General features: G+C 38.6%; 2 protein-coding genes across 9 annotated transcripts in view; one reads left to right on the top strand and one right to left on the bottom strand.

Annotated features, from left to right (window-relative positions):
- The window catches only part of LOC146493773 (uncharacterized), a 561,837-nt gene that overhangs the window by 312,163 nt on the left and 237,113 nt on the right, over positions 1-12,561 (top strand). The window lies entirely within an intron of this gene.
- LOC146493788 (uncharacterized) lies at positions 4-8,981 on the bottom strand. 8 transcript variants are annotated; one of them, XM_085148926.1, is made up of 7 exons: positions 8,471-8,651; positions 6,207-6,345; positions 5,556-5,620; positions 4,558-4,687; positions 3,533-3,726; positions 723-778; positions 4-628 (listed from the first exon to the last, which is right to left on the bottom strand). In XM_085148926.1, the coding sequence occupies exons 5-7, from the start codon at positions 3,700-3,702 to the stop codon at positions 234-236; spliced, it is 621 nt and encodes a 206-aa protein (XP_085005052.1). In that variant the 5' UTR covers positions 3,703-3,726; positions 4,558-4,687; positions 5,556-5,620; positions 6,207-6,345; positions 8,471-8,651; the 3' UTR covers positions 4-233. The 8 variants fall into 8 exon arrangements, 6 of the variants coding, with proteins under 6 accessions (XP_085005052.1, XP_085005051.1, XP_085005054.1 ...); XM_085148925.1 differs by lacking the exon at positions 5,556-5,620; XM_085148928.1 differs by lacking the exons at positions 5,556-5,620; positions 6,207-6,345; positions 8,471-8,651 and adding an exon at positions 8,962-8,981.

Below are 12,561 nucleotides of genomic sequence, written 5' to 3'. Positions count from 1 at the left end.
GACTTTTAAAAACTTTCAAACTTCTGCTTTCTGCTGTGTTTCAGATTTTCCAGGATGCTGGATTTCCTTTCTGCCACCAGCTTCTTATACTCTTCGTCCAACCTCTTGCCCAAATCGCTCATGCTTGTGTCTGCCCGATTCTCCCTGGGCTACACACAACAGACAATAACATAATTTAGTGACAGTGTTTACAGATGATCATCTTTATTAACGAACAAGTCCAGTAAACAAATTTAACTTCTCACCATGTCTTTAAAGGCCTCTCCCCTGTAATAAACCGTGGAGCCTGGATACTCCATTCCCTCGTCACGTAACTGCTTCATGCTTGAAGCCACCAGATGCAGCTCCTCTTCATCATAGGCATATACCTGTTGGTCCTCACAGGTCATCAGAACGAGCTGCTCACACGGGAATGAGATGCCCTCGACCACACCAATAACCTGCATGGTTACAACCTTCGGAAGGTAGAATTTCCCCCAACCGTTCACCACAAGAAAATTATCTTTGTAAACGGTGTCCTCAAGCCTTGCTTTCCTCAATGTGGCACCAGCCGGCTTCTTTAAGGGGAAACGCTCACCTTTATTTGCAGATACAATCTGTGAAACACCTGCTGGGGAGTCATCCTCACCTGCAACATGTGGCGACACATGCAGTTTCTTTAAGGATGGAAAATAATTATTTCAGCTTTCCTTTTACATGAGACAGAGATGATTGTACTGTACCTTTTTCTCTTTTGACAGGTGGGACATGAGACACAACAGGAAGGTTATGTTTCAACCTGAAATACAGAAGAGATTATGATTGTTATAAAGTTTATAAGAACGTTTTTCCTTTTACAATCCATTGTCATCCTTTCTCTCGTGCTCCTGCAGCCCCAGTCAGTCAGCCTCACTGTATGGAGCTTAATGCCAAGTAATTACTGTTATGTCCTCCTGAAGTCATAGCATCACAGTCATTTGTTTTGTATGTTCAGAAGCTTTGAGCTCGGGATATAAGTTGCCATTTCTGCACTGAACCATCTACAATCCTGAGTCCGTACATCCTGTGAGTGTTTGGTTCAAGGCTTCAGTCTACAGTCAGAGTCGGGTCCTCATCTTCAGTCACAACAGTGGTTGTTACTGTCTGTCAATGTTCCTGAATTATTTAAGTATATTTCCTAGAAGTATTTGTTTCATTTCACTCCTGTGCATCTCTTCTCCCTCTGTGTGAAAGGCAGTCTTCAATAAGAGGTTATGTGGTCAGTGTACAGATGTGCTCCATATTCCTTGATTCAATCGGAAATTTCACTTTTCAGTTAATCCAGCTCATTAAAGTTTATGTCCATGATGCTTGGTTTTCATATCACACTCATGCTAATTTACAATCAACAATCAACTGGTGGGGGAGGTTGTTACATCTTGCAGGAGGTCTCCTCTTCAGGAACTCACTCTGCAGGAGGGGGAAATACAGGAGAGGTGGAGGAAGATCTCAGCCTGGGTGTCTATTGTCTTGTGTAGTCTGGAAGATGAGTGGATGACGGGCCATTTTTAGGCCATTGCATTCTAGCAGGAAACGTTCGGCCAGCATCGACATTCCAACAGTCTGAAAATTAATGAACAATCGATAACTACTGAAAGGGAGACAACCACTGGAGAAAATGAAAACCTTTTGGAATACAAAACAGAAAAGAGAAGAGTTAAAGCTAAATATATGCACAAGTAGACTTTTGTGTAGACATTTCAAAGGGACTGCATCCGTTACCTCTGTTTATTGGAACCTAAAGCTGAAAAGCTGTCTTAACTTTCTGCCAAGGAACAGATGAAAAGAAGTTGTTTGGTCTCTCTCAAGCAGGTGTTATTTATGTGTGTTATTCATTACTTTGGGTTGGTTGCTGTTTTTGATACAAATTCATCTGTGCCAATTGTAACATTTTCATATGTTACTATTTTTATATTGCTATGTATTATAAATAGAGGATTACTTATTACTATTAAAAGTCTGCTTTTGTAGTTGTTGGTATTATTTGTAAAATATCCGCTCTTAAGTTTTTTGCTCTATAAAACGGTACCTGTCCGTTTTTGGACATCAGCGGTTGAGGTCCCCTGGCTCATACAAAATAAAAGTAAAAGGTTTCAACATCCAGCCTTTTTATGATTAAATACAAAGTGTAATAACAGAGTTATTGGTATGTGATTTTGTTAATAGTTAATCATCCTTAATTGTAATTTAGAGTATGACTAAGTATAAGTTTAACAGTAATGATGAGTAAGAAAATAGTAATGGAATGAGACTAATACCTGACCTCGCACTGAGATTCGGTATAAAGTGGCATGTTTGTGCTAATGCTGACATTGGGGCTCAGAGTTTCTCTGTGTGTATGTATTCAGGAATGTTAACTTGACCAATGTCCAATGGTTTGACAGCTTTCCTGTTGGATTGTATCACACAGAACGGGGATAAGTGCCCCAGTGGCCAGGCCGTGCACACCCTCATCTCTCTCCTTCACCATCATTAGTATTGGAAACCGGCATTAGCTCAGAGTAGATTAGACTTCTGTATAGTGCAAGTGATTTGATTTTATGATTATGTGATTCAGTTTTGTCTGTGCTCAAGCTAAATTACTTTAATAAAATATGTTGAATTCAAAAATTATAAACTGTGGACATTACCCTTTTAAACCTTTCTGAAACAATACAGGTAAAAACCAGTGTATAAAAGTTTACATGGGTATAAATAGCTCTTACACTTTACCCCAGCCTTTAAAATGACCAGATCCCTGGGGCCTGTTTTCCAGGCCACTAAATTAAACCCAGTCAATTACCAAGTGCACAGATCAAAAACCTACGAGGCCCACTAATAGTCCAAAAGTCTAAATCTTTAATAGAAAAGACAGGCAGAACTCAAACAAACAATAACCCAAACGAGGAGCATATATACACACTGGAAAGTAACTAATTATCAGTTATTACATCAGACTGATTAAATAAAGTAAAACTAATAAGGGAAGACGAACACAAGGGAAATAAAAATGACAACAGTGTAAACATACCAAAACTCACAAAATAAAACAGGAAATTGACTACAAACCGAGGAGTGTGACACAAATACATTCGTATTAAAACATATGTGATCATTTTCTTCCTTTGTAGCATTTTTAAGATATGTGTTAGAACAGTTATTATGCTGTGTGGATTAGGAACCAAACATTTTTGCCAAATAGTTAACTTAATACAAACTTAAAACAGTGAACAATTTTCAAGATTCTGATTTACAGATGATATGGACAGCAAACAAAAGTCACGAAAGGTTTCATTATTTAAGAGATCCAGTTTTTCACACAGGAAAGAAATGAAAGAATCCAGTGCAGCAGGACCAAAGGTGTGTGTCAGCAAACTGAAGGTTGAGGGATCAGTCAGTTCCTGTTTAAGGTTGTGTTGGATTTTGCGAAGAGTCTGTTATTAGAAAGTAAGTGTATTAACAATATTACACAAATAACCCAAATGACAAATAATACCAAAAAAGATACAACTTTCATATTATTCTACTTACTTACTTTGTCATATCAGCACTTGAATGGTCGATGCCTTTACAGACCATGTCTCTTGTGACATCACAAGCCAATCTTCCGGCAAACCCGAGGGCTAGCTCCCCAGCCTCCTCTTCACTCAGGACACTAAACACCGTTGGTTTAGTTTTGGCCTTCTTAGGCCTGTCAAGAATCATTGCAGGCAGTTTAGCTTTACGGCCCTAAAAAAGAAAAAGTGCAAACACCAAAAGAGACACACACACACACAAAGTTAAATGCTTTTGTTTACATGGTGTAACTGTGTATATGTTGCAGCAAATGCACAATTTCCAGATTCCACATTGTCACTTCAGTGATACGAGTAACCCGGATTTCTTTCAGGTGACATCAAAATCAAAATGTAAACCTACCCCAATTAAAGCTCTGAAAACATGAACTGACATGTTCTCTGCTTGGATTCTGCGCTTGATCTCGTCTTCTGTTATTGTGTAGGTTTTCTTTTTTGAGCTTGGTACAGATAAGCGACCATGCACTCTATAAACTGTACTACTTCCTTCTGAATCACTTTGAAATTCTGCATCTGCATCAATCCTGTCAGCATCATCATCATCAGCATTATCTGTACTCAATAATAATGGATTGCATTTATATAGCGCTTTTCAAGCTACGCTTCCACTGCTGTAGATATATTCCTAGCACTCTGTAGATCTGTTTACCTCACACTGATACATCTGTATATATGTAGCACATCTGTATATTTGCTCTTATTGCACTTACTGATAAGATGCAAACTGTATTTTGTTACCCTGTATTTAGACATGTGTAATGACAGTAAAGTTGAATTCTAAATGCTATCCTAAACATTTAAACAAAAGCAGCTGCACAGCTACAGAAGTTTTTAGAAGTGATTTTTAGAAGGCCAGTAAAGAGAGCATGGAGACAGATGGAGGATGCCAAATCCACTGAATCTACATGCTTCCTGTTTCCACCTCATCCTTCCAGTGCTCTACTATACTCCCTGCTCTCTCTACCACAACTGTCTTTGAACTTGCCTGGGCCAGGTCTGAGTCCAGCTTTGCAACTCCAGCCAGGTCACATGACACAGGGGTTTGCTCTGATGTCAACAGGCAGGTCAGTGGAGCCCTCTGGTGATGGATTTATGCCAGTGAAACAGGAGGAGGCCTGAGAACAGACAGCAGGCTTAACTAGCAGGACAAAGTAGCATGTAGTACTTGAAGGAGTCATCACAGCCAATCAGTTCTCAGGAAAATGGAACATCACATACATTTTCTTTTCTTTGATTTTCATCAATGTATTTCCTTTGAAATTTAAAAAAATATATAAATATATATTTTTTTAAATATTTCCTTCTGTCAATATTTCTGCCTGATTAGAAGCTCATAGGCAGTTCCTGTCACTCTACAATAAAATAATGTAAAGGCTGCCCTCTCTGCCATCCCACTAGCTGACCTAACTGACACAAGTAAACTGTGTTAAGATACCCTACATGGACTAAGGTTCTTGGCCACATACATATAGATTTGTGTGGCTGTAGAAATCATGCCATGAAGCTTCCAGCGCACATTTTTGATGCTTCTGTCTGTGGCAGAGGTGGTTTGGAGCTCGGCAGAGCCTTGGTGGCTTTTACTGACTATACACCCCTACCCATTTATTATGAACAAACAGCACAACTGTTTGTGGTTTTTTTCTATATTACACTTGCATGATTTAGATTTATACTTATGTGGCAGCTATTCACTGGCCTGACAAAGTTATTTTAAATGATATCATGTCATGAATAACACTAGTTATTTTCCATGAAATCGAAAAGTGGTGAAATTCTCAAAAAATGAATGAGACGTGCATGTAATTTGACATATTTTGTTGTTTTGTGTGTGTGTTTGTCTGTATGAAATTTTGACGTGTATCTGAAAAACACAATTTTGAAAACACTGGAAAGACCTCAAGACATTTTTTCTTTTGCTTACTATGTAAACAAAAATTCCCACCAATGCTTTTCAGTGTGAAATTTAGTGTGTAGAGAAAATACCTGTGCCAGGTTGTCTCCATCTAGTGGTGAATGACGCATTACCACTACATCAGGTGAGTTTTTCTCTGTGCACAGTGACACAAAACTCATTTAACAACATAAACTATTTAAAAAATGATGTAGGCAGATCAAGGCAATGTTACAGATTCAGTAAGAACAGACGTTTATTGCAATCCTTCAAATATGCAGGGCGTCACACTAACACAGCTGCTTGTCCAGCATAGCTCTGTTATTATCAATTTGATTCGAAACGTGTCCAGTTTATTGTCTTAAACTGGCATTAAAGCTTCAATGAACTAAAGTGGTCCCTCTGAGTCAGCACCCAGAAAGCTCGTCTCTTTTAAAAATGTGGCCATAAATACGAGCGCTGCTAGGATCTTAAAACACTGGGGCTAAATCCAGACCTGAAATCTTTGGAAGTTTCACTCAGTAACAGCACCTTTTTAATATTATTGACTATATTTTATAGTCACATTTATATAAAATGTCAAACATTATACGTTAGCTAAAGGTTGAAGTCACAGAGCTATACTGAACAACAATGCAATTTGAGTTTTTCTTGTTTGTACTATATATTTGATTTATTGTAAGCAGTGGGAGTAAAACCTAAAGAAAAAAATAGTAAAAATATGAATGAATCTCTGCTTTTACAGCTTGTGCTTTTATTGTGCCGTGATGTCTCCTTTGAAACTGTCCTCTTGCTCGTCTTTTGGATGCTCACCTCTTCTTCACCTTTCCTGTTCCTTTCACTAAACTGCTGCACTCTTGTTCTCTGCTCTCGACTCCTGTTCTGGTTACAATTAGAATGCAGTCAGCATGTGCCAAATAAACTTGCTCCAAATCGATCATGTTTGATATGATGATGAAGTTTTTAAACATCTTATTTATCAACTTATTTGATGCACTGTATCAATCAATTATTAAACAAATATCAGACTGTAGAAAAGCCAATAATAATGCACTGAGCAAGTTCATGCCATAAGAGCTAAATGGCCATAAAAGAAAATCCTGAATGCCTAATACAGGACAGGCCAACATTGAATGCAGCCACAGATCGACATCAGTCAGCTTTCTGCACTTTCCACCTGATCACATCTGTCCTCAAAGTCATGTCATTTCCTCTGTGGTTCATTTATGTTTACTTTTACATTTGCAGTGACAATAAATTTAGTGACATAGTGCACACATTATTTCCTATGGACTGCTGGGTTATCTTGGTTCATTTAAGTTAGTATTTTTAAAGGTGCAGTCAGTCATTTTTTTAGGTTATTTGATAGACAAAAAGGATCTTGTACTCATAAACAAACATAGAATAGTGGATAAAAATGACACATTGTTAAATGTGTCATTGGTCACTGCTTAATTTCCTCATTATTTAAGCATTACTCATCCTTAGTATGTCATTTATAAATACAGATATACGTTCTTAGAAAGAACCACTTCTGAACCTGATCTCCTTACTCCAAGGAGCTTTTGTGAGATATCATTGTGCCAGAGGAGGAGGGCATCCAATACTTCTTTCATTTCACCTGAGTTCGCCTGTGGGAAAGCACAGCGCCGAATACCCTGACTATTTCTTTGAATTCAGGAGTACTAGTGAACTAATCTTGAGTGATTACTGAATTATCTGAATAAAGCTAATGAACCAGAGAAATTCTAAACTCTTAAACCAGAGATATCTGAATTTATGTCTGCACCTTCACACTCCAGATATGAAGGATCACACCTGTTTTACCTCCGGTGTTGTGCCAAAAAGTGATTGTCTGACAAAAACTGATTTCCAATGTCTTTACTTAAATTGGTAAATAGACTTTAGTGAACATGATTTACAAAAGGGTATATATCAAGTTTAATAACGACCCATTTTTTCAAGTATATTTATAACTCTGTGTTATTGTAACTATATTAAAACCAACCCAGTCCTTTTGGGACACTTAAAATATGTTTAGAGAACTATTATTATATTTGTTGCAATTTCTGCTGTCCTCTTGGCCAGATTACTCTTTAAAAAAGTAATTTTAATGTCAAATGAATAAATACGAAGTAAAAATCACTGCCAAAAAGTGATTGCAGCTTCTACCTTGTGACAGGAATGTTGTTTGTGGCACAAGATGACTCAATATCACTCATGAGGGACACATATGACATGTTTTACATATTATAGACCAAAACGTTGTCTATAGCAGTTTAACCCTCCTGTTATGTTGCGGGTCAGATTGACCCAGAACAGAAGAGATGTCACATGTCATCTGCATCACTACAGAAAACGAAAAAAAATCTAAATTCTAAAAGAAAATTGTAAAATAATCAATGCCAGTGTTTCTGACACTTTTGGATGAGTAAATTTGCCCCGGGTCAAATTAACCCAGAAGCATAATTGGTGTTCCTGGAAACCAACATAACAGGAGGGTTAAATATGATCAACTGGTTTTTGACAAATACCGAAAATTAGTTTATGGCAGATATGACTTTTTGACACAACACCAGCTAACTGACAAGACCTAGTTAAAAGCTAATATTACAGTTGAATATTATTGCACCTAACCTTAGGCTCCAGTATTCTAAAACTCGCACTTCCCCTCTGATAAACCATATGATTATGTAACAAATATGTCAGCTTACCAAAGAACAGAGGACAATTTATTCAGGGTGTGACAGCACTTTACCACCTGTGTCCAACATATAATACAAATTTCTGGACTGGAGCACGTACATCGTTAAAAACTCCAGGACTTCATCACAGCCTCTCTCACATCCGCTTTACATGTGTAGTTTACAGGAAACTTAAATAACACTGGCTGAATATGTTTGTAGCAGGATAAAATTAGGGTCCCTTATATGAATGGGATTTAAACAGGGAGAAAGAAGAAAAATATTGGCATCAGTTACCAACACTTCACTCAATTGAGACTCACTTGTGTTTAACACTGGAATATGTGAACATATTACTTATTGAGTCCTTTCTCAGTCCATGGGTTGTGAAACCGCAACATCCTCCATCCGTAGTAAGAGAAAGCGTCTGTGGCAATAACCAAAATGTCTCCATACAGCCTTTGTGAATAAGAAAATATTAAAAAAAAAAAAAAAAGTTTTTAAAATGTATAGAGCTAAATATAAAAAGTGTCTGTGAGTCCTTCACTCCAAATACTCGAGGTCGAGAAGAATATTTTAAAACACACCCCTTTAGCTTACATCTTGAAAGTAGTGCAAGCCATATGGGTTTATATTCCAAACAGTGACACACGAACTTGATCACCGAAATCCGCTTAACATGGCTGCTAATTTTCAAGCTTACTAGCTTATTCACAATTAGCACACTAATAATCATCATTAACCACACATCATGACATAACCAAACGATAACATATAGAAAGAAACAATGTACGTATAAAACACAAATTCTTACCTAGCAGGAGAATAAATAATTTTTTATTTTATTATTTTTATTTAATTTTTTAATTTTATTTGGTTTTAGAGTTTAACCTGAAATCTTTTGCTGCTGAGCAGCAGAGCTCCAAAGCGTCCCCTGTAACCATGGTTACGCAGAGGCGTAACAGTGTTCCAACCGTGACGTCACAGAGGAGAACCTATGTCAAACTGATACCTGGATCAGCCTGCAACTTTGATTGGCACTTTTCTGCTGAGATCCGGAGCTCGACGCCCTGGCACCCCGGGATAAGATGAGTTGCTGTATTTTTCACGGAGAAAAAATAATTAACATGGAATAACGTCAGTCTCCGATGGAAAAAAAAAAAGATGCACGCAAAAGAAGACAGCAGATTGAGAAGAGATTTCTTCAAACGGTAAGGAGCTTCTACCAAGTGATATTCGTTAAGGTTAAAACTTCAAGCTTAAATCTAATGTCCAGATTCATGCTAAACTTTTCTGATTACTCAGTGAATCTGTTCATATGTTGCCGTTTTAAGCTATTAATTTCATGGTGACAAATATCTTTGACAAAAAATGCAGGATTAATTAAAGGCTATATATGACTGCTCGGTTAGGACGTGGTTAGGAGCAAATACTTAAGAGAGAGAGAGAGAGATTTTTGCTCTGATAGAAATCTTTATTAATATTTATGGGAAATGGGCCTCTATTAGATTGTTTGTGGCCAATACAATAAATTGTCTCCTGGCTTTCAGGTCCCGCTGAGCCAAATTTGCAAAAATACCAGATTTTACAATCAAGGAACAAACTAGAGTAAAGAACAAATTGCCTATTAAACAGTAATTTGGAGCAAAGGGGCAACTTCCTCAGAAGCCATTAAAATTATTTGAGAGTAAAGATCATGCATCATCGTGGTAAGAAAAATTATATCCAATGTGTAGCAAAGATACAAGAGGGAGTCATTGAAGTGACAGAACACTGAAGTGACACAAAAGATAATTCAAATTTTACAGTTTTTGCAATTAAGAAAAAAAAAAAACAGATTTAAAGTGAAACAAATATTTCCAAATCATGGAATGGTGCTGACATTATCACTCATTCCATATTTTTCCTAAGGTTTGCAGTCTTTTTCTACTTTAACTTTTGAAGTTGCATGTACACATATGCTTTAACTGCATATGTGTACATGCATGTGAACTGATGTGTGCTTGTGTGGTGATTTGAAGTTACGGTGCCTTGAAAAATTATTCATAGTTCTTGAACTTTTACACATTTTGTCACCTTACAACCACAAACAAAATGTGGTTTTTTTATTGACCTTTTCTATGATAGATTAACACAAAGTAGCACATAATTGTGAAGTGGTATGAAAATAATACATGGTTGTCAAAATTCTAAGCAAATAAATTTGGAAAAGTGTGGGATGCATTTCTATTCAAACCCCTGCTCTTCATAGAGCCACCTTTTGCTACAGTTACACCTGCAAGTCTTTTGGAGTATGTCTCTACCAGCTTTGCTTCGCTTCTCTGACCAGTGCTCTTCTTGCTCAGTCTGTCAGTTTAGGTGGACGGTCATATCTTGGTAGGTTTGCAGTTGTAGGAAACCTTTTCTATTTTTGGATGATGGATTGAACAGTGCTCCTTGAGATGTTCAAAGCTCAGGATATTTTTTTATAACCTATCCCTGCTTTAAACTTATCTACAACTTTATCACTGACCTGCCTGGTGAGTTCCTTGGTTTTCATGAAGCTGTTTGTTCATTAATGTTGTTTAACAAACTACTGAGGCCGTCACAGAGCAGTTGTATTTATAATGAGACTAAATTACACACAGGTAAACTTAATTTGGTTGCCTTCTAAAGGCAATTGATATCACTGGATTTTGTTTAGGGGTATCAGAGTACAGGGAACTGAATGCTAATCAACATGACACTTTTCAGATTTTATTTGCTTGATATTCTGAAAACCATGTATCATTTTGTCTGTGAAGGTTCTCAGTCATCCAGGTCATCGTAGTCAAAGGAGCTTGCAAAGAAAAGCGTCTGGACTTCTTTAAGTTACTTGAAGACGTTTCATCTCTCATCCGAGAAGCTTCTTCAGTCTAAGGTCAAATGGTGGGGAGTCCCAGATTTCCCAGACTTGGCTCAGGTGATTAGAGGATCATCAGGGGGTCCTTTTGTCCCTCTGTGGGGGGATACTCCCACTAGGTTTAAATCTGGGACTCCCCACCATTTGACCTTAGAACTGAAGAAGCTTCTCGTTTTTCAAGGTACTGTAGGTCTACATTCTTCTTCTTCTTCTATGGTAGAGCAGCCTGGGCAGAGTAAGACCCAGCTTTTAAATGCTGCCATCTGTTAGCACAAATGACTGTAGAAAACACTGGTTATTGCAAAAGGACATTTTTTTTGGGGGGGGGGGGGGGGGGGGGGGGGAGGGGCAGAGATTGGAACTTTACTGATAAATGTGACAACCTATATATGTGATGTCATTACGGGATAATGACATCACATATATTTAGAATTTTACCACCAGTTTTATCCTTTGATCCTTAAATCCATAAATAGGGGTGAAAAGTGACGACTTTTAGTCCAATAATTGCAGCAATTGTGCTTGCAGAATTGAAACATTTGCCAGAGAAGTATTTTGAAACATCTGGATCCTTTTCGGAGTAACTGTTTACAGATTCCAACATGTCTCAGAGAAAACAACCCTACAGATTTCTAAGGTAAGTTTTCTTTCTTTTTTCTGTTGTTCATAAACAGAAAAAAAGACTCACACAGACTCAACCTCTACATGGCTGCCTTCTCCTGTAACCCGGCATGTTTCTAGGGTTTGTTTACTTCTTTTTTATGTTGTTCTTTCAGTGTTTGTCTTGAGATAAGGTTTGAAGTGTCTGTGGTGCAGCTGGTCTGGTCTGTCTCGAGACAGTGCAGGCTGCACCCACCTGTAACAGGTGGAGACTCACCAGGAAATTCAGAACTCACAAGTTTTGTCTTTCTAAACTCTTCTGTAGAGGGTTTCTCTGAGAAGCAAGGGGAAGGTAGTGAGGCCTGGGGGAGGTCCACCGATATAAAGAGTGGCCAGGAGGCCTGGTCCAGGTTTTTTCTGCTTTCTTTTGTGGTGATCTTGGCTCAAGAGTTGGGCGTTCGTCTTGTAATTGGAAGATTGCTGTGTCCTTGGGCAAGACACTTCACCCGTTGCCTACTGGTGGTGGTCAGAGGGCCCGGTGGCGCCAGTGTTAGGCAGCCTCGCCTCTGTCAGTGCGCCCCAGGATGGCTGTGGCTACAATGTAGCTTGTCCTAACCAGTGTGTGAATGGGTGGATGACTGAATGTGTAAAGCACTTTGGGGTCCTTAGGGACTAGTAAAATGCCATTTACCATGTTTTTACCATTCTTTTCCACGCCTGGGGGAGGTGCCACCCTGTCATGAGGGCTGGCAAGGCTTTCGGAGCCTGGGGAGCAGACACCCGCACAAAGGGTGGCCAGGCGGCCCGGTCTGGGTTTTTTCTTCTTTCTTTCACACGCCTGGTGGGCGGTGCCACCCGATCACAAGGGCTGGCAAGGCTTTCAGAGCCTGGGGAAAGGACACCCGCACAAAGGGTGGCCAGGCGGCCAGGTCC

The sequence above is a fragment of the Neolamprologus multifasciatus genome, chromosome 22 (genome assembly GCF_963576455.1).
Source record: "Neolamprologus multifasciatus chromosome 22, fNeoMul1.2, whole genome shotgun sequence".
Lineage (NCBI taxonomy): Eukaryota > Metazoa > Chordata > Actinopteri > Cichliformes > Cichlidae > Neolamprologus > Neolamprologus multifasciatus.
This window is presented reverse-complemented; position numbering and strand designations above follow the sequence as displayed.